The sequence below is a fragment of the Lolium rigidum genome, chromosome 4, assembly GCF_022539505.1.
Source record: "Lolium rigidum isolate FL_2022 chromosome 4, APGP_CSIRO_Lrig_0.1, whole genome shotgun sequence".
In the NCBI taxonomy this organism is placed as follows: Eukaryota; Viridiplantae; Streptophyta; class Magnoliopsida; order Poales; family Poaceae; genus Lolium; species Lolium rigidum.
In genome coordinates this window covers 256,753,901-256,775,958 of record NC_061511.1, presented here as the reverse complement: position 1 = coordinate 256,775,958, position 22,058 = coordinate 256,753,901, and the positions used below count along the sequence as shown (strand labels likewise).

At 43.4% G+C, this 22,058-nt stretch overlaps 1 protein-coding gene across 2 annotated transcripts; it reads right to left on the bottom strand.

Annotated features, from left to right (window-relative positions):
- Positions 1-10,612: 10,612 nt before the first annotated feature.
- LOC124650314 (serine/threonine-protein phosphatase 6 regulatory ankyrin repeat subunit B-like) lies at positions 10,613-21,590 on the bottom strand. Of its 2 annotated transcripts, none has more exons than XM_047189855.1 (11): positions 21,480-21,590; positions 21,327-21,392; positions 21,045-21,233; positions 20,142-20,285; positions 19,861-20,018; positions 18,626-18,709; positions 18,080-18,208; positions 16,882-16,989; positions 11,432-11,602; positions 11,271-11,350; positions 10,613-10,866 (listed from the first exon to the last, which is right to left on the bottom strand). In XM_047189855.1, exons 1-11 carry the CDS (start codon positions 21,511-21,513, stop codon positions 10,818-10,820), a joined length of 1,212 nt encoding a protein of 403 aa, XP_047045811.1. In that variant the 5' UTR covers positions 21,514-21,590; the 3' UTR covers positions 10,613-10,817. The 2 variants fall into 2 exon arrangements, with proteins under 2 accessions (XP_047045811.1, XP_047045812.1); XM_047189856.1 differs by having other exon boundaries at positions 19,861-20,000.
- Positions 21,591-22,058: the final 468 nt, after the last annotated feature.

Below are 22,058 nucleotides of genomic sequence, written 5' to 3'. Positions count from 1 at the left end.
AACAACAACCAACGTTCAACACAAACAAATCTCGGCGCATCGCCAACTCCTTCGTCTCGAGGGTTTCTCCGGTAAGCACCATGCTGCCTAGATCGCATCTTGCGATCTAGGCAGCGTAAGCCTATCCCCGTTGTTCATGCGTTGCTCGTGCCGAAGCCTTTTTGATGGCGAGCAACGTAGTTATCTTAGATATGTTAGGGTTAGCATTGTTCTTCGTATCATATGCTATCGTAGTGCGACCCTTGCATGTCTAGCCGCCCTTACACCTATTTTAGGTGTAGGGGCGGCACCCCGCTTGATCATGGTTTAGTAGATTCGATCCGTTACAGTTGCTCATTGATTCTTCAAGGATTAGTTTAATATCCGCAATAGTTAGGCCTTACAAAGGGTTGGAGGATCCAGCGGCGTGTAGGGTGTAGTTTGCTGGCCCTAGACAGGACGTTCCGAGGATCAACCTCGTGTTGGTTTTTAGGCCCTGTCTAGGATCGGCTTACGATCACCGTACGCGAGCGCGAGGCCCAATCGTGAGTAGGATGATCCGATTATGCGGTGAAAACCCTAAATCGTCGTAGATCATATTAGCTTTATCTTGATCAAGCAGGACCACCATATATTCGGACACCTTGTACGAATCATGGGTGGATCGGCTCTTTGAGCCGATTCACAGGATAACCCGAGAGCCGATCGAGGCTCGTATTTAACGTTTACGTGTGTGCCCTGCAGGAAACTAAGCGAGGCATCATCCACACCTTCCTGACCAGGTATAGGTCAGGTGGCACGCCCTTGCGACAACATCGGGCGTGTGACCAGAAGGCTTTGCGGGCCGTCGCTCAGAGGGACTGGGGCCAGCCGCAGCCCTAGTTGTTCCCGGCTCTACGGTGTTGCCAGTCGTTGCTCGACGGTGGGTTTCTGACCGCAACACATTCTGGCACGCCCGGTGGGACAATCTTCGACCTCCACCGCATCGCCAGTTACATCTGAGATGGCGGAAGGCACTCCGGTCAAGTACGAGGATCTGATTGACGAGCTCAAGAAGAAGCATGACGAGATCAAGGCAGTCCTCGAAGCCGACCTCATCGGCTCTTTTCACAGAACCCGTCCACCGCTGCCGTTCGCATTGGCAGCACCAGAAGTGCCGAATTCATCGGCATCCGCCGTTAACATGGTGGAGCGCACCTACCCTGGAGGGTGCCAGCCAAGATTTTCGTTCAATATCAACATGATAGGGCTCGGGCACCACCCTAGTAAGGTCAGAGACGAGGGCGGCTGCTCTCACAGCGAAGACACGGAGGGAGCTGTTCCACCCGATCGGCCCCGGCACCTCCAAAAGGTCCTGGTTACAATCAAGGTGAAGGCCGATTCCAGCGATCGGCCCACATTAGCCGTACCACACGCTCTCCCTGTGTTTGGTGTCGACCTCACAGGTGACGGAAAGCTAGGATACGGGTTTACATCGGCTGATGAGCTAGAAGAAGTACGATGAGCTCAAGGCTCTCTTTGAAGCCGATCTAATCGGCTCTTTCTCGAAGACCCGTTCTCATGGCATCAGGTGGAACGGCTTTACAGCCGAGGGTGCCCTCGACCAAGTAGATCTGTTCACCCCTTCAGAAGGACGGACCAGAGCTCTGCGCCGGGAAGTTAACTACATGGTAGCTCATTCTGTTTACCGCCATGGCAAAGACAAAAAAGAGAGCAGTCACTCTGGTGGCAAGGACAAGGAGGAGGCTGGTTCAAGCGATCGGCTTCGGTATAATGATAAAAGGTACAACAATGAAGACGGTATAGAGTCTTATAATGCTTTCAATATGTCTTTTATGTGAGTTTTGCTGTACCGGTTCATACTTGTGTTTGCTTTAAACAACCTTGCTAGCCTAAACCTTGTATCGAGAGGGAATACTTCTCATGCATCCAAAATCTTTGAGCCAAACACTATGCCACTTGTGTCCACCATACCTACCTACTACGTAGTATTTCTCCGCTATTCCAAAGTAAATTGCTTGAGTGCTACCTTTGAAATTTCTATTCTTTATCTTTGCAATATATAGCTCATGGGACAAATAGCTTAAAACCTATTGTGGTATTGAATATGTACTTATGCATATTATTTCTTATTAAGTTGCTTGTTGGGCGATAACCATGTTCCCGGGGACGCCATCAACTATTTCTTTGTTGAATATCATGTGAGTCGCTATGCATGTTCGTCTTGTCTGAAGTAAGGGTGATTTATCATGATCAAATGGTTTGAGTATGCATATTGTTAGAGAAGAACATTGGGCCGCTAACTAAAGCCATGATCCATGGCGGAAGTTTAGTTTGGACAACAAACCTCAATCTCTTATGAGAATTTTATCTGTTGTTGAATGCTTATGCATTAAATAGGAGTCCACTATCTGTTGTCTATGTTGTCCCGGTATGGATGTCTAAGTTGAGAATAATCAAAAGCGAGAAATCCAATGCGAGCTTTCTCTTTAGACCTTTGTACAGGCGGCATAGAGGTACCCCTTTGTGACACTTGGTTAAAACGTATGCTATGCTATGATAATCCATGTAAATCTAAGCTGATTAGGACAAGGTGCGGGCACTATTGGTATACTATGCATGAGGCTTGCAACTTGTAGGATATAATTTACATAACTCATATGATTTATTACTACCGTTGACAAAGTTGTTTCTTATTTTCAAAATAAAAGCTCTAGCACGAATATAGCAATCCATGCTTCCCTCTGCGAAGGGCCTTTCTTCTACTTTTATTGTTGAGTTAGTGTACCCATTTCCTTCTATCTAAAAAAGTAAACACTTGTGTTAACTGTGCATTGATTCCTACATACTTGCATGTTGCACTTGTTATATTACTTTATGTTGACAATATCCAGAAGATATACACAAGACTGCATTCCGAGTACCAGGTTCAGTGGGCTTGTTTGAATATGTAGTCGTGACATTTGGACTGAAGAAAGCTGGTGCAACGTACCAAAGAGCCAGGAACTACATATTTTATGATCTGATCGGCAAACTGGTTGAGATCTACATTGGCGATGTGGTGGTCAAGTCTGTCTCCGTAGAGGGACACTTGGAGGATTTACGACGCATCCGGGACCGAACTAGGAAATTCGGACTAAGGATGAATCCAAAGAAGTGTGCATTTGGAGTGATGGCCGGTCAATTCTTGGGCTTCTTGGTTCATGAACGCGGAATTGAGATCGGCCTAAAAAGTCAGGAGGAAGTGCGCACAATGAAGCCGCCTATCACGAAAAAGGAACTACAGTGTCAAATCGTGCAGAGAAGTTGAGAAGGCAAGGCGATATGATGAAAAGCTCTGCGGCAGTTCTGCTCTGCCACGACATGACCCGATGAAAGAAAAGCGTAATGATTTTGGAAATGTCATTTCCAAAACCAGGGGGGCATGTGTTATCACCAGAATTTGACCGAGTCAGAGGTGGGCCGCGATCAAGATGGACTTGAAGATATATACATGGAAAAAATACGTGAATCGGCCTTTTATACCAAGTTGGGCTAAATTGCCCGTGTATCTGTAATATATTAGATCGCATCTTAGTTTAGAGATTAGAGTTTTGCCCGTGCACGGTTTGGTGCACGCCCACATTAGAAAGTCCCCTGGACTATAAATATGTATCTAGGGTTTATGGAATAAACAACAACCAACGTTCAACACAAACAAATCTCGGCGCATCGCCAACTCCTTCGTCTCGAGGGTTTCTCCGGTAAGCACCATGCTGCCTAGATCGCATCTTGCGATCTAGGCAGCAGAAGCCTATCCCCGTTGTTCATGCGTTGCTCGTGCTGAAGCCTTTTTGATGGTGAGCAACGTAGTTATCTTAGATATGTTAGGGTTAGCATTGTTCTTCGTATCATATGCTATCGTAGTGCGACCCTTGCATGTCTAGCCGCCCTTACACCTATTTTAGGTGTAGGGGCGGCACCCCGCTTGATCATGGTTTAGTAGATTCGATCCGTTACGGTTGCTCCTTGATTCTTCAAGGATTAGTTTAATATCCGCAATAGTTAGGCCTTACAAAGGGTTGGAGGATCCAGCGGCGTGTAGGGTGTAGTTTGCTGGTCCTAGACAGGACGTTCCGAGGATCAACCTCGTGTTGGTTTTTAGGCCCCGTCTAGGATCGGCTTACGATCACCGTACGCGAGCGCGAGGCCCAATCGTGAGTAGGATGATCCGATTATGCGGTGAAAACCCTAAATCGTCGTAGATCATATTAGCTTTATCTTGATCAAGCAGGACCACCATATATTCGGACACCTTGTACGAATCATGGGTGGATCGGCTCTTTGAGCCGATTCACGGGATAACCCGAGAGCCGATCGAGGCTCGTATTTAACGTTTACGTGTGTGCCCTGCAGAAACTAAGCGAGGCATCATCCACACCTTCCCGACCGGGTATAGGTCAGGTGGCACGCCCTTGCGACAGCATCGGGCGTGTGACCAGAAGGCTTTGCGGACCGTCGCTCAGAGGGACTGGGGCCAGCCGCAGCCCTAGTTGTTCCCGGCTCTACGGTGTTGCCAGTCGTTGCTCGACGGTGGGTTTCTGACCGCAACAGTATTCTTCTGTTTGTTCATTCACTTGAACCAGGTAATCTCTCTGTCTGTGCTCCTTTATTGGGTAATTTTTTGCCTGAAACACCCAGTATATTTTGCCTTTTGATTCTTCCCTAAGTTGTAGTCTTGTAACATCCTTTAGGAGTTTCTGGAATTTCCTAAATATGGATACATTGTATAGCTTATGTGCCTGCCTCTCAATGTAGTAATAAGTGATGAACTTTTTTCATTCACTTTCTTGTTTATTGCATTATGATCCAGCTCATCCTCATTGGCATGCATGTTATCCATTATGCGTTGGTATTCCCTTAGGAAGCTTGTCATGCTGAATTGCGGACCTACTCCTTTTTTGAACAACGCATTTGTTCCCTCACTTCTAGCTGTTGTTTGGATGAATGGGAAGAACTTATCCTTGAAGTAAACAGGTACCCACCTGTGCTTACTTTTCCAAAGATCCTGAAATATTTTGACATGCTCTACATTATGCTCCTTTATCATTGCCTGCCATAGTGTTTCAAATTCATGGATTGTTAATGATTGTCTATCACGTCCTGTAATTCCTCATATAGTCCTTCATTTGCTTGGAACACTGTCCCGCCTTTATCATCGATTTTCTTCTTGACATGGAACAAGCAACATCTGTGCACTGCTTCTTTGAAAATTGCTTTCATAGCATTCTCCATTCCTTTATCTTGGTCAGTTATAATAGTTTCTGGGCACTTTCCGCCCATTGCTTCCTTGAACTGTCTGAAACACCACTCGAAACTTTCCGCACTTTCATTTATTATGAATGCACATGCAAAAAGGTATGTTTTTCCATGTGGTGACACACCAACAAACGGGGCAAATGGGAGATTGTACTTGTTAGTATGGAATGTAGTGTCAAAGCTGACACAATCTCCACATATGTCATAGTACAGTCTGGCCCTAGCATCTGCCCAAAATATACTCCGCACTTTGTTTTCACCATCCAAGTCAATGGCATGATGGAATCCTGGATTTTCTGCTTTTTTCTTTGAAAACCAATCAAGTACCTCCGTCATATCATTGTTACTGACTTCCCTGTTTATACTTGAGCTGTAGTTGCTGACCTTTCTTTTATTTTATGGCAATTGTGCCATGCCTCCTCTGATGAATGCCAAAACTGCTACCATGTCCCGTGTAGGCATATTGCAATGTTTCATTGTTCTAATCATTTCCTTTTCACCATCCGACATGTATATGTGTGACCTGTAGAATCTGCTTTGAGGGCATAGTTCATGGTTGTGCAATAGATTGAGGCTTGTTATTGTCCACATCCCATGTTTCTCGCTGGCCACCATTTCAACCTTGCAGTTTGACTTGGCTATAACTGTGCTTTGTCTCTGTGCTACAATGTTGTCAGCCTCTGCCTGATTGTTTACCCCATATTTGTTGCATTTCATTGTGAACCTTATGACCTCATTGTTTCTTTTTTTGCTTGTAGTACGATAAGATGATACACAACTGACGGAGAAGCCAACTACGTAAGCATACAAGTTGAAGAACTTTTGTGCTTCCTCTCTTGTCTGGAACTCCATGCCAACCTCAGGTATCAATTTGCTTGCACTGTCATTTTCGGTATCTTCATTTCTGGGAACTCCTTCTGCAGCTAGCGCTTCATTTGACATGAAATTGTTAATGTCTTCTTCAGTTAAATTTTCATTTTCTTCCGGATTATGTTGGTTGTCATTGCTTGCACTTGTGGATGCTTTGTCATGTGATCCCCCAACTTTAGTTTGTTGTTGATCGTCTATTGTTCCAGCATCATATACCTGCATGTAATGTATTTTTTTCAATAAATATAAATTGAAAGTGTACAATGTATATATGATTTGGTTCTTTTTTTTGTACCTCGTCTAGCTGTATGTCGTTGAACATGCTGACATCCCATGGATTATCCTCTTCGTCTCCGAGCATTGTAGCAGAAGAATCTTTAATGTTATCCTTCATATTCAGCATACACAGAAATATGACAGATTAGATTTTATTAGAAGCAACTATGAATTTTTTGAAACTTGTGTTTTTCCTGATTAGTATTGTAATACCTGCTCATCTTGTTTTTCATACACTGCAGGATGTGTTATATCACCAAGTAGCAGACCTGTGTAAGTGAATCCTTCCTGTAAGAAGAAGTCGTCGTTCATAGCAATTGATGTTTTGTAGCTTCCCGATCCCGTCATAGATTCATTCTGCATATAGACATATTTATATATAATATCAATTGAGTAGAAACAAAGGAAACAAAGAAATAGAAACAGATATAATTTTTAGTCTCTGTCCTTCAGAATTCAGTCTTCAGTTTCATTTGCTTAGCTCAGTCCTCAGTCTTCATTTTTAAGTATATTTTCTTATCTCAGTCCTCAGTCTTCAGTTACTCGCTGATTCTTCATTCTCTGTTCGTCATTCTTCATTTGCTTAGCTCAGTCCTTAGTATATTATTTATCCGTGAATCTCAGTCTTCATTTTTAAGTCTATTTTCTTATCTCAGTCTTCAGTCTTCAGTTACTCGTTGATTCTTCATTCTCTGTTCCTCATTCTTCATGCCTCATTACTTGTCACTTATTCATGAATTATTTGCTTTTCTCAATTTTAGTCTAAGTTTTATTCTTCAGTTTCTCGCTCATTCTCCGTTTCTCAGTTTTGCAGTTTCATTATCCAGTCTTTGTTTAAGATCAGTGTCAAGTCTTCATTTACTCGCTCATTCTCCGTTTCTCGGTTTTTCTTGTCACTTATTCTTTAATTCTTCAGTTTGTCGCTCATTCTTTAGGTCATTCTCCATCCCTCAGTTTTGCATTGTCATTCTTCATTCTTTGTTAGTTTTATTCAGTTTTATCTCAGTTTTATTCCTCATTTAGAGCAGTGGCATACTGTCTATTCAGTTTCTAGTCCCTGAGTTTCTCAGTCCCTCAGTTTTAGTCTAAGTTTTATTCTTCAGTTTCTCACTCATTCTCCGTTTCTCAGTTTTGCAGTTTCATTATTCAGTCTTTGTTTAAGATCAGTGTCAAGTCTTCATTTACTCGCTCATTCTCCGTTTCTCGGTTTTTCTTGTCACTTATTCTTTAATTCTTCAGTTTGTCGCTCATTCTTTAGGTCATTCTCCATCCCTCAGTTTTGCATTGTCATTCTTCATTCTTTGTTAGTTTTATTCAGTTTTATTCCTCATTTAGAGCAGCGGCATACTGTCTATTCAGTTTTCAATCATCTTCAGTTTCTAGTCCCTGAGTTTCTCAGTCCCTCATTTAGAGCAGCGGCATTCTCTCGGTCCCTCAGTTTTCAGTCTTTCAGTCTTCTTTGTTTAGTATTTTATTTCCTCAGCTTCATGCCTTTCAGTTTTCTTCGCCACGTTTTTTTATTTCCTCAGCTACTTAGCTGCTTGAGCAGTGGCATTGTATCTTTTTATTGTCTCAAACTCTATGTTTACATTTCGTACCAGATCCACTCCGACCTACGGCTGCAGTTGCTCGTCTCCATCCGTGCGCCAACAGGACCCATTGCAACCCTCCTCAAGGTAGCTCTCTCTCTGATGCTCTCAGTCTCTGTTTTTGTCTATCATTCTCCACTACAGACATGCATCCAGACAACATGTTATGTCTCAGTACACTAGTTATTTTGGTTTCAGTTTTTTCTTTGTCTCAGTACGCTACCTCCATCTTTGATTTCTCCATCTATAATTTCTAGATCAGCTTACTAAGCGTAGAAGACAAGGAGAGAATTTATTTTTCTCAGTCCTATCTATATTAAGTGTTTCTCTCTTTCGGTGTATTTATCTCAGTTCTTAGTCTGTCATTATTCGTTAATCAGTCATTATTCATTAGAATAGCAACACTTCTTTGTTTAGCTTCTACCAAGACCAGGCGACATTATTCTTCGATTTTTAAGCTAAATTTTTTTTGACCTCTGCTTATTTTGCATTCAGATGAAACAGAGCAGAGAAGACGAAGAACTGGCTCATAGGCAGGAAAGGCTTGATCATCGCTATTATCATGCTGATCTTGGCCTTCATTCTCATTACTTTTTAATCTACAGATAAGAGAGTTGTGAATTTAGCTTCAGTTTGTTTCACTCCTTATTCTGCTTCTTCTATCTAAGTCTTTTCCTCCTTTTCCATAGACGAATAAGTTAGTCTTTAACCATAGTTTTTCTCCTTTTCCAAATTTCTCTGTAAATATTCTTACTCTTTTATTCTTTTGCAGGGACAAGGAGTATTCCTAGGAAAAGGAGAAGCATGAAGAAGACGTAGCGCCTGCTCCTAGTCCATCTAGTAGACACCAATGGCTTTTTTTCTCCGTCCCTCTGTTTTTTGCAGTGTCATTCTTGAGTCATGTTGGCCAGGTACGTTAGATGTAGCACAACACAAAGGTGAGAGGTTCATCCTAGGCCTGTTGTTTTGGTTGTAAGTCCTATTGAAGTCCTTCAGTTCAGCCCCCTGGTTAACTAAAATGAGAATGTCCCTGTACACACAACATATGGGATATCCCTGTACACACAACAGATGGTGGTTTTATCTCTGCCATCTCATTTCCTATTTCTTATCTAAACTCTCTCCGTTTTGTCTTTGTGCACACAGTTCATCTTTTCTTAAGTTTATTTTCATTTTTTCTTGCAGAAAATGCAGGGCATTACAAGATGCTAGAGTGCAAAGAAAATTCACCAATGTTTTTCCTTTTTGGCAATGGTTTTCAGGTGAGAAAGTGCTTCGCCCTTATCTACTATCAGTCAAGTTTCCGGTTGTTCCTAGCCTCAACACGGTTGTTTCTCAGTGTTGGTTTATTAGCCTTAGATTTTTTATTAATGTAGCTGCTGTTTGTGTGTTGTTTTGGAGATTTCTACAAGCTGGCCGGAGCGCACTGGACCTGCTGTGCCGAGAACCTGGGCCTGGAGAAGGGATACGTCAAACACATACACGGTAGTCTCTTCTTTTGTTTCTTTCTTTCCCGCACCGTCAAACACATATGCGGGAGGAGATCCAAAGGGCTCCCCAGCATCATTTTTGTTCTTCAGTTTAATCATTGTTCTCCAAAGTCTAAATAGGCTTTCTGTTTATTCAGTTTTCCTTTTCTTAGTTTGCAATTCACTTATTTTCAGATATTGGAAGGCTTTCATTGTTGCCAGAGAACGGAGAATGTGCAGTATGATAACCAAAGTGAGTGGTCCTATGCTTTTTGTTGTTTTTTTTAATCATGTCATTCAGTGCATTGGACAAAATGGTAATCAGATATGTCTTGAGTTCAGTTTCCATGAGGATATGGCCGCCACGATTTGAATCTTGAACTAGTTAGTTGTCAACCCCATGTGCTGACTTGTGTTATCTTTCAATTTTGATTTGAGCAAGTCAGTTTCTGGTTTGGTCAGGTACATGATTTTGATCAAGAAACACAGTTGCACTAAAAGAGGAGATGGATAAAGAGGAGGTGGAGACACACCTGTGCTGAGGCGGGAGGAGATCCAAAGGCCTTCCCAGCAGCATCATTCTCCATGTCCACGTAGGTCCCTCCCTGCTCGTTGCCATCCATGTTTCTTTCGACCTATCTTGTTCTTGCCCTCTATTCTTCCAGATCTCTTTTTTCCTCCTTCCTTTTCTTGATCGCGTTTTCCCGGCGGCCTGGGCGTCGCCACTGTATTTTCCAAATACTTTACGTGAGGAGGAAGAAGGAGAAGAAAGGTGACGTGGAGACGTAGTTTTTAGATTTGTTCTACAAGGCCTAGTTCTGGCCGTAGTTGTAAGGCCCAGGAAGCTACAGCCGGACTGAAAAAACCAGAAAAAAACCGGACTGATGGTTTTGGGCCAGACTGAGTGGTGAATGAAAATGGACTGAAAGGGACTGAACGTGGGAACGCAATTGGGCTGGAGGAAATCTGACTTGAACCCAATTGCATTTTCAGCTAGATGATGATTAGACACTCCCATAATTTTTTACTTCTCTATCCAATTTAGGAGTCCGGCTAGAGATGTAAAACCAAAATATAATTCCTCTAACTGTTTATAAGGGATTGGTTAGATATGCCCTTTAAACCAGTCTGGGAGATTAAATACACATTATATATCAACTGCACCAGGCATTACAGCATCAATAGTATGCGAACATGCCACAATACTACTTCATCGGACAAATGTACTTGGTTTCCTAAAGGGTAACAGAATTACTCAGTTGACGAAACAAGTCGGCGCACAAAATGAGAAATACATGCCAAAAGCCTTCGACTGATCCCTGCGACGCCCGAACAGTCACTTAGCTTTGGTGCTCCCAGATGTCCTCATCGACTCCATAGCTTCCCTGCAAATTCCAAGGAGAACTATCAGAGATCTGGAATTGCAAATTGTGTTAATCATTAGTAATTCTTTAGGCGCCACTGCACGACAGCATATTAAAAAAAACTGAGACTACACTGAAGGAACTAGTCTATTTTCTTTGATAGAAGATTAGATTGGTATATTATGAGTACAAATTTTGTACATACAAGGCGTAGTTGAATGGTAGGTTGATGTGTTTAAGTTACCAATGGCACCGGTACTATGCAGTGACTGTCCAAAGTACCCTTATCTTCACAATTTCTCTAGGGAAGGGAATGGAAGTTTTCTAGATGGGATGAAACTGGGACCATATATCCACTTAGCCACCAACACAAGGTTATCATCAAAAGGCCATTTAACCAAAGTCCAAAGTGGCAGATGGCATACCGTAATGCATCCTCAATCTCGGCATTCATGGGGTCCAACTTGAGTCCATCCAAGAATCGTTCGCTTGCACCCTCGTAGTCCTGATGATACAAAACAAGTGAAGTGTAAAAAATAATTTACAGGAGCGAGAGAAGAACTGCCAACCATATCTTCTATGTAACCTTCAGTGACATCAGAACTGTGCCCTGCCGGTAACAGGCCTTTGGCCAGTCAGGCCGCAGTTTTCTACATTGGTTAGCATCTGCCAAGGCCTTGCCTCCGTCGCCCATGAGAAGCCAGCAAAGGCTCCTGTTTGAGAACAAGGTTGCATCATCAGGATTAAACAGTATGGCCTACAAACAACAAGGAAAATCAGCAGTGACCATAGATTAGTAAACTGTTAGGAGTTTGCGTACACTGAAATAGGAAATTTGAACATTGATGAACATTGATGCAGGAAGATTTCGCAAGAGTAATTAGTTGAGCCAGTATATGTCTAAACTTTGAAATAACAAGTCTGGAAAAGAAAGCCTATTATAAACATAAAAAACAAAATATCGCACAATGCGTAAATTATTTTCTAGGCAGGTTCATTTAAAAAGTGGGATTTCCGGGGGTTTTATTTATAAAGGGAATATATTAGTACCACGAAGATACCTATTAAACCCAGCTTCTCCACCAACAAGATGTACAAAAAAATCAGGGACGCACATAGCCAAAAAAAGAGATGGAAACAAAGACCCCGCCACGGTGTTGAACTACTTGCAACAGTAGTATTCTAACCACCACCGAAAACAACACCCGGACTACAAACGAGATTCTCCAAAAGCAACGGATCCAAGTATGAAACAATGCACAAGTGTTGTCGTTGCCCGATCGATGATCTTTGGTTTTCACCCTGTAGAGTGGAGAAAATCCGAGTTTCCAAACAATGCCTTCACAACCAATGAAGATCACACCCCAAGGCATTAATCCGAATTATTAGTAGATGAGGCCTATCAATGATGACACGATTTGTTTTGAAAAGCAAGATTTTTTCCTTGACTTCAGAATTTAAATATCAAAAATAAATGATTTCTGAGTAAAGGCTCTTCAACTTGTTAATGGAGGATGGGGTTGGCAATCACTTTTGTGAAATAAATGCTTGGGGTGGTACAAAATACCGTTGCCTTTGGTAAGAGCCAACCTATGGACTCTCATCTCAGGAAGGGCCTTACGAGAGTTTATTTTTATAAAGGAGGATGACCTGGCATCTGCATCCATTGATGCCCACAACCATATTTTATTAATTATTTAACAATACCACAAAGCCAGGCATTGATAACGAGCAAACTGGCTGAGGAAAAGTAAACATTATCCGAGGACATCCAAAATGAACTCCATCCCGACGGTATCTCCAAAATGCTACAACAAAGCCAATGACATGTAACCAAGCAATGAAAAATATAGAACCCCTAGACAAAGCCTTTGCCGATATTGAAGAATCAAACCAAAGGTCAAACTCGGAATTTTCGTTCCCAGGAGCCGAGCTTTGAGCCACCACCTTCAACAAAAGCATGTGCTTGCTACAAGGTGAGATCTTATATTTCCACCAAAAATATGTGCTTGCTTGTCATCAAAACCATCGCGACCAGCAACCTCTCTACCGGCTGATGACTTCTTGCTAGCAATTTCCCAGCGCTGAGAGAGGGAGAGAGAGAGATCCCAAGGCCCTTACACGTCGCGAGATAAGAAGCCGCGGAAACATGATGAGAACCTTTCCTTCCCACTTTCGGTAGCTGCCGCACCACCTTCGATCAATGTTGATGGGAGAGGGTGTTGGAATAGGTTACGACCAGATCCAGCAGCCCGTTGCAGCCATCTCGCAGATCCACCGACCACATCTCGGGGCTGCTGCCCCAACGTCCGTCGTGGTACCGAAGCCAGCGTTGGCACTGGCATCGACTTCAAGTGTGCCTATTCCTGCTTTCCGGCCCTTCGACGGAAGGCATTGTCGTTTGACGACGACAACATGACCCAGGTTGGCCGTCGCATGTTCGACGGAATGCCACATGGTGGCTTTAACGCTGAGGAGGTTCGCATACGCAACAATTCTCATAAAATAGAGTGAGGGTATTGATTTATTATGATTTTGTGTGTGAATGAGGGTAACACCATCTTGTTTGGAATTATCCATGATGGTGGCCATTCCGAGGCTGAAGCAAAGGCCGTCGTCGCCACACAAAATGAAAACGGAGGAAGATCATATCGATGTTGAGACCACCAACAAAGTCAAGACGAGGAATGGGAACCGAGGCCTGAAGTGGAACACTACGGAAGAAGTGATAAAGTGATGTTGACCCCATTACCCGTGCCTAGCGAACTTATGGCAAATATTGGGGGATCAAAGTTAAATTCGATGAACCAAAAATGGTAATGAACCACAATGAGTCGACAGGGAGGTTCACATGCAACATGGTGGCGGGGCTCGCCCCCAAAGGTGCGTGAATGGTTCCCGACCGCGGGCGAGGCCCTGGGGCGGCATATCCAGATCTCGGCAACACAACTTGGCAGCTGACGACGCCCATTGCTACTAAGCCTCCTGCGGCGTCCGTGGTGGTGGGTCCCTCCCAGCCATGTCCGCATTGTCCCAGCCAAGGAAGGAAGAGCCCCAAAGGCTTCTCACGTGGTGTCCCTAGTGGTCTTCTTCCGTCCAACTTTCTGCTCTCTTATTGGTTGTTCCTATGTGGCCACCGACGAGTTCCAGATTTCTATGCAGACGGTCTTCACGGCTTGGCACTTTGCGGTCCTAGACCTCTGGATTGGATGGGATCTGGTCCGTCACGTCCGCAGTTATCAGCCCATGGGGTTTCAAGGGGACATGTTGAGAAGCTCCGTTTTCCATTGACACCATGGGACATGTCGACGTCTACGATTTTCATGGTGTTCGTAGAGGCGGGAAATGTCAAGAAGGCTATGATTGAAAGACCAGAAGGTCTCGATGGGTCATGTCGAGTTAGTGACTACTACGTAGAGGGGGGGGGCTTTGATGCAATGAAGACATGCTTGCTTCAGAGGCTGTTGTGCGGGCATGGCTGAGGAATTGTTCCTGTCATAACCACACACGTGTTGCCTATGAGCCTAGTGATTGGTGCTCTGCAGCGGCAAGTGGGGGCTGCAACACATGCGGACTTCATTTTTGGTGATGCTCTTCGAGTACGGAGTCTCGATATCCAGGGTGAAAACCATAGGTCTAGCCTTCATTGGTCGTACCTGGCAATGGCGAAAACTTCCTTTTGAAGGCATTGTGTGGAGGTCTCAGATTTTCTCCTATGTGAAAACCTACAATCTTTGATTGGACGGCGACGGTGTTTGAGCATTGTTCCCTTCTTAGAGGGGTCATTTTTGGAGAACCTCTTGTGTAGTCCGGGTGTATTATTTGGTGGTGGTTTGTGTCCTCCTAGTGCGAGTGATTGATCATTGTGGCGGGGTCATTTTTTTTCTTTCTTCTTATTCTTTTTTGGTTGTGTGCATCCTTGTGTCTCGACTATTTCTCTTTGGTGTCTCATAAAAGATGGTATATTCTTTCAATGGGAGGCCAAGTTTCCGTCAACAGCAAGGTGCTTGTGGTAACTTCATCAATCTCAAGATAGAGTGTGCTTATGTACATTCATAGGGGTGAGTGTATGTACGTATTTTTGAGCGTGTGTACTAACCCACCGGTTTAGTCTCTCGGACACTATGTCTCGGAGGTGCTCGTAGGGGTGAGTGTATGTACGTATTTGCGAGTGTCTGTGTTTGTGTCTCTAGAAAAATGGTATCTTCGTGATATTAATATATCCCATTTCTCAAAAAAAAAAAAATTGGTGATGAACAAGAATGTCTTAGGATCTGTTGGTAGGTAATTTGTCATCTTGTGACCAAGCAGAACAAATTGTGGACTTCAGTATCGGTGATCATACTCCTGAAACTGAAATTGTTGCACGTATCATTCAATTGTACCCCTCCCCTCCCCTCCCGTGGTGCTCCCCAAGGTGCCACCAGGGGGCCAGATCCAACAGCCGACCTTCTCTCCCTCGAGCTGCCTCCCTCCCGCCGCTTCCACCGGCGTCGGCCGCGGTGGTGACAGCCCCCTGGTACCTAAGGTGCTGGGGGTGGAGGATCGCGGCAGCTGTTCGTAGGTGCGGCTGGGGCGGCGTCGACGGGATGGTCGTGGGCGGCGTTCCCGGCTAGGTGGTGGCTGTCTTGCCCGACGGTGGAGGCACGCCGCGGGTCAAGGTCCCCCACCTAGGCCCGCCGTCATGTGGCGGCGCGGTGGGGCGTGCGGTGGTGCGGCTAGTGGTGGGGTGCGGAGGCGGCCGGCAGATAGGGCAGCGGCAGCCCTCGGTAGATGTTGTCGACGGTGACCTCTGGTTGCTGCTGGCGGAGGTGTGGCCAGGGCCCAATCTGGGCCCGGATGGGCTTGGCGGGCCATGGTTTTGCGTCTGTCAAGGGTTGTTGTGTAGCCTGCTGGCTCCCGCCCGCATCCCAGGGTCGTTTGTTTTGCCGGTTTCGGTGTGACGGCGGTGAGGATGGCCGGTTGCGTGGGGGCTTGTCCTCAATAAAGCGTAGGTCCTAGGTTTCCTCTCGCGTCAAGACGAAGATCTGCTTGATGCATGTCCTACTGGATTTGGCTGGAGTGTCGAGTTCCAGAAGGCTCCGCCGGTGAACGTACCAGTGCACGTTACGCCTCGAGTTTGCTGGATCGGGTGGTATTCAGTCATGCGCACGCATGCTTTTATTCCGACTGTCTGGTTCTGGAGGGAGAGGCGCGAAGCTCTGCTTTGTGTTGCCATCATTGTGAAATCACAAACGGGGTATATCATGAAGGCTGGATTGGAGGACTACCAATGGAGGTTCGAGTCTTTGCGATGTTGAGGGAGTTGCTTGGTATTTTGGGTGTCGCAGCAGCATATGCAAGTGGGGGCGGCAACACAGGTGAAGTTTAGAGTCTTATCTTTCAAGATGAAAATTCAAGGTCTAGCCTTAATTGGTTGTGCCTGGAAATGGCCTTGTTGAAGGCATTGTTTTGAGAGCGGGGACTATCTTCAAGGTGAAAACCTAAGGTCTTTTGATCGGACGACGACGGCGCTTGTGCACTGTCCCCTTCTTGGAGGCGTCGCTTTTGGAGAGCCTGGAGTTTAGGTATTGTCTTGGTGGTGGATGTTTTGTTGCTGCTAGGGCCGAAATACCGTAGCGGGGGACCTTTTATTTCTTAGTTTTCTTTCTTCTTTTTTGGCTGTTTATTTCTTAGGTTTCTTTTTTCTTCTTTTGGATGTGTGCATCCGTACTACCATTAGGGTATTGCATTGTTGCAAAGGTTGGGTGTATTTGTTATCTCTCGATATTAATATATTTCCTTTATTGAAAAAAGTATCGAGTGAATTATTGAGCCAAATAATACTTTTTAGATTTAAATGTATTTAGATTCGATAATAATGTAAAACCAGGTAATAAATTCCTGAAATCTTATATGAAATAGGAACCTTGCCTCCTTCAGGTTCAGAGCTATGCAAACAAAAACAAAAGGGTTATGCAAGGCATTAATAAAAAATGCAAAATGAATGAAATGTTAGAAAAATGAACATTTTGAGATATATACGATGTAATATACCATACTGTAGGATGCTTCTGCAGCAATATAGTCCTTTTCCTTGAAAGAGTAACTCCCAAGTTTCTTAAACCCCCTCTCTCTAATTTTCTTTGTAGATGCCGGCTCGTCCTGGTTCAGCAAAATATTAAAATAACTGAAGACTTCCCAGACGTGCATTAGATATGTATAAGTTCAAAACAAATTACCTAGAGTTGTGTTGTAAATATTTGAAATATATGGATCTGATTAAAAAATAACTGTTTTCTCGCATTTCTATGATTGAATATTGTGATGATCTCTAAGCATCCACATGTACTGTTGTAACAAAGAATTTATTGCCTAAGTTGTCAACTAAATTCGCACAATTTGATTTGTACCAGCTTAGCCTACCCTATTTCCCAAGAAAAAGGACAATACGTTCTCCAAAAGTTTTGTACTATTCTACTCATTGGCTAAGTACCTGGTCTACACTTCAGCGATCAGAACACCGCTAGCTAGTGATGGTAGTGTGTACGCAGCTACAGATGTTCATCAAAGACTCATTTACCTGCATGGGTGTCTGCATAGTCTTCTCAAGGCTGCCTGCTTGCCATGCTTCTGATTTTCTGTTGCATCTTTCTTTTAGCAAGACCTATGTCACTAGCGGCTTTGTTTCTGTCCTTATTTTGAGTGTATTCATTTTGAAAGTGTGCATCTTGGATGCAGAGGCCGGGGGATTGAATTATTTTGTGGTTGCATATCAGTTTGATACTTTTGCAGAAATCAATAGAAGACTTCCATTTCCAAAAGCAAGAAGACATGCATCAATTAGAAGTTTAGAACACGTCGACCGACTACCGAGTTGTATTATTTGATATCGTTAATCAACCAACCCTAAAGGCCTGGACTTTAATTTAGAGTACGTCTAACTGTACAATACTAGTATCAAAGCCACGACGGATTATCTTTTTTCTATTTTTGGCAGAAATAATCGCAGTATGTCATGTATGTACCAGAGTATTATCGGTATCTGATAAATATCTGGATCTGAGGGACAGAGTGTTCTTTTCTCACGGATTCCTGATGTATGCAAGGGTAAACTTGCATGGGTAAAGTTTATGAATGCAGAGTTCTATAAACCAGCGCATATGCTACTATGTACGGCATACTACAATTCTATATGCACGATTCATAAAGAAAACACTATACAATCATGAAGTGTCAACGTGGTAAATCTTACATCATCAGGAACAGCACCATTGGCAGACACGTCCTCCCGTATGCAGTCCATGAATTCCTTTGAAACCAAATTTGAAAAATCAGAAGTTTCCGTCATATAGGTGAAAGCTCCCATGGCATCAGCACCAGCCTACAGAGAAAAACACATCTATACTCAAGATGATCTGGGTAACAATTCAATATTCTGCACTTTCAGGAAATAATAACCTTAATGCCACTCCCACAGCATTACATTTTTACGAGGTCATTTGCTTGGCTTTCACCATCATCATGCTTGCGCAACTAAATTTCTCATTATAGCTTCCATAATCGAGAAGAAGAACAAATTGCTCACAAGTTCAGACAAAAGTTGTTTACAAAGTATCTATGACGTACAAAATGGTACCATAGTTGCAGACTTGCAGTGCCCCACAACTGTGGTCAATGTTCACAAAGCAAATCCAACAAAGGAACTGATATATTCCAAACTTCAGTGTGGATAATCTCAATACACATAGCAAAATGGACGCATCAAGTATAAGGACTAGCTAAGAGAAAGGTCCAATACCTTAATCAGGAGAACCATACATTCTCTTGACCTAGCACCAATAGCTGCAATGAGAGGTGTCTTGCCATTTGCCTTCTTGTTGTACTGGCGAGAAACATTAAGATATAAGCTCCTATAGTCAAATAAATAAATATAAAATAAATAGTCAATACACATAACCAAACTGATGCACCATTTCACCAAGCTTTTAGCTGAACATCTTTTATGCCTTACAGAAAACGTAAAACCATTGTAAACAAATAGAATATCTTGTGTCTTACTAACATGTTAGTCAATCCTTGGCTAGTAGATTTCATTAAATTTTAGATGGAACTGAAATATGAGTGACAATACAAGATAGATAATAATAATCTATGATGGAAATGCGGAAAAGGCACCCAAAAAGTTACTTATCATTTAATATATGGCCATTGGCATTTAAGGGACCATAAATGACAAAAGATGTTTGCATGCATAGAAAATGCCAGTATATTTGCTATACAAGTAGACCAGGTTTTGTAGCACAGTCTCATGAGAAGTGGATGAAGTATGCCGATATTAGTTACGACTCATGTTACCAAGGAAAATCTTCAAAAATGCTAGATCAACTATTATATAACTAGGAGGTGATCAAAGAAAGAAAAATGTAATGAAGAGTGCAAAGTTTATCTATGATGAGAAGTTAGCGAACTATACTCACAGTTGAGCTCAAGGGTTTCGTGATTTGAAATACAGAAAACAACAAAACAGAATCAAGAAACCAGACAACAATTCCTTAAATAGAACATGACAACTGGACAGCTACAAGACTTTTTTTGCAACTATAGATGTTGTGGACTTCAGTGAACTGTATCATGCAGGCTGGTTGGCAAGAAGGCCAATGTCATGGACGTGTTGCAGCAGCAGGAGACCATGGAGCAGCAAAGAAAACATAACGAAAGTCTTTTAAGGAAACATTACTGTATTAGGACGGGAGTCAAACACATTAAGAGTTCATATATTGTGTTAGGAAAGATCAGTGGCCACCATATAAGGATGCCATGAATTTATGTCTGAGGCAAGGAAGATCAATCAATCAGTTCTTCACAGTTATTTTCTTATCTCATCCTATGTCTAACAAATCCCTGGCTAACTTCACCATGTACCTATCCATTACAAATCAAGGATCAAAATAACAAATAACTACGGTTGATAAGAATCTGTACTGACAGTCCGATAGGCAACTTAAGCAAGAAATGGCATGTATTTAAACTTACATCTGCATTGTGGTCCAGTAAAATCTTCATAGCACCATCCTGCCCTTTAGCTGCAGCAGCATGAAGTGGTGTCCCAACAGGCGATATTGGGTCAACATAAGCTCCTTTAGTAAGCAATAGTTCCACCATGTTAGAATCTCCTGGGAAGAAACCATGAACTTATATACTCAGTGCCACTGTGCCACACAATAACACAGTTTTCACACTGAAAAGACAACTTAAGAAAATTTGGAGCAATGCAAAAGTAAAACAGAGATATTTGTTTATACAGAGAGGCAGACCTGATCCAGCAGCATAATGTAAAGGGAAAAACCAATCATAACTGGCTTTGTCTGGATTAGCACCATGATCAAGAAGATACTTGGCAGTAGCAAAATGGGCCACATCCTTGGAGCACATTACAAGAAACAACAGAGGCGTTCTACCTATCAAGGAGACAAGCACACAATAATGAAGCTTACTGATGCAAATCACTGTTGGGCTTAGCAAAGAAATAAGAAACTTCTTCATCAGAGCATATTATCTCCAGACATATACAGCAACAGAAGTTCTGCAACAGTGCTATGTGTTTTCAGAGAGGATCACCTCTCAAGATATACAAAGTAGAAACGTGGAGTTCAGATATAACATGAAAAGGATGTCTGCAGTTTTTCAGATAATGATGATTTAAAATGCAGTGAACTAAAACAAAAACAAAAAAGAAAGTCCCGTCATGACTTATTTATACGAACCATGTTTTTTGACTCCTTAGAAGGCTACAATATCATAATTGAGCCTGCCCTATTAAAATACGAAGCTATAAACTATATTATCATTAGTCAGAAAACCAGCATGACAGATTGTGAGAAACCATCAATTTATTTTGCGAGGTAGGTATTGATGTCTATGATCCCCTGCTTCATGATATAACCACTTAACAAGCATAATCTTAGCAAAGCAGAAAAAAAAATCAGTCACCATGAAATCATAATTGAGACCTGCGGATTCAGCAATCCATTATAAAAATAAAGTTAGGTGCATGAAAATCGATATATAAAGTTCCAGTATTACCATACCACAGTGTAAATTAGCACTTGCTGGTGAAATCTGTCAAAACTATTTTACTACAGCTGAACTAAGGAGTAGAACCGCATGTGTGCACAGAATCCTACATCGATAATTTATGGTTGGGAGGAGAAATCGACCTCTCTTGTCAACGCAATCCACATCTACCCGCAGCTCATCCACGAGGTACCTGCACACCTCTAGCCTACCTCCGGAGGCGGCGACGTGCAGCGCAGTGAAACCTTCGATATCCCCTGCATCTTCCACTCTCAGTGCCTCAATCGCCTCCTTGGGGCGGCCCCTGCCCCTGTCCAGCATGTTCACCAGGCCTGCAACGGATCGGAGCCCAATAAATCAGACCTCGAGAACCAAGACAGCACCAAGACCGGAATCTGGAACGGAGGAGAGCGCGGCTGGCATACTCTTCAAGAGGGGGATGTTGCCTTCGAACGCCGCCTGGAATACCATGTTCAGCACTGGGCCGCCGACTGTGCGACAGGAGGGGCAGAGTTAGGATTCAGGATTCGGGTCAGGGTTAGGGATGGTGGGCTGTAGACAGAGACGGGAGCGCTTACCGATGAACGGAGCAGCAAAGCCAGCCGACGCCATGGCGTCGGTAGAGGGCAGGGAGATGGTAAGGTATTTGGGGTTTGGAGGAGAGGGTGATTTGAGTTTTGAAATGAAAAAAGAAAAATTATAAGCGGGCGAGGAAGACGAAGAGAAACGACAGACGAGTCGTACGCGTGAAGGAAGGGAGGCGTGTGTGCAGTGAAAATGGGCAGAGCACCCTTGTCAGAACAGTAACTGTCAACCCTTCAATTCCAGATGAAAAATATGTCTCACTAGTCACTTCGGCACAAGGAAAATACAATTGAGGAGACCAAAGAAAATTTGGAGGATTAGAGCATCTCCAGTCGCGTCCCCCAAACGACGTCCGGCAATAGCGCCGAATTTTCGTTTGGGGGACGTCCGGACGAAATTTTCGTTTGGAGAAGGTCCCTTTCCTAGCCACGTCCCCCAAACGCGACCTCCAAACAAAAAGCAAGTGTAAAAACTGTGTCGGGCGTCCCCGATGGAGGCTCTATACACAGGGGATGGGCTAGGGACGCCGGACAAGATTTGAGGGACGTCCGGAGCGAAGCGGCCTTTGGGGC

Coding starts and splice junctions, on each gene's coding strand:
- LOC124650314 (XM_047189855.1), bottom strand. CDS start 21,513: ATGGCGTCGGCTGGCTTTGCTGCTCCGTTCATCG. Junction 18,710..19,860: donor TACTGGACCACAATGCAGAT/GTAAGTTTAAAT, acceptor GTTTCTCGCCAG/TACAACAAGAAGGCAAATGG. Junction 11,603..16,881: donor CAGAAGCATCCTACAGTATG/GTATATTACATC, acceptor TGTTGTTTGTAG/GCCATACTGTTTAATCCTGA.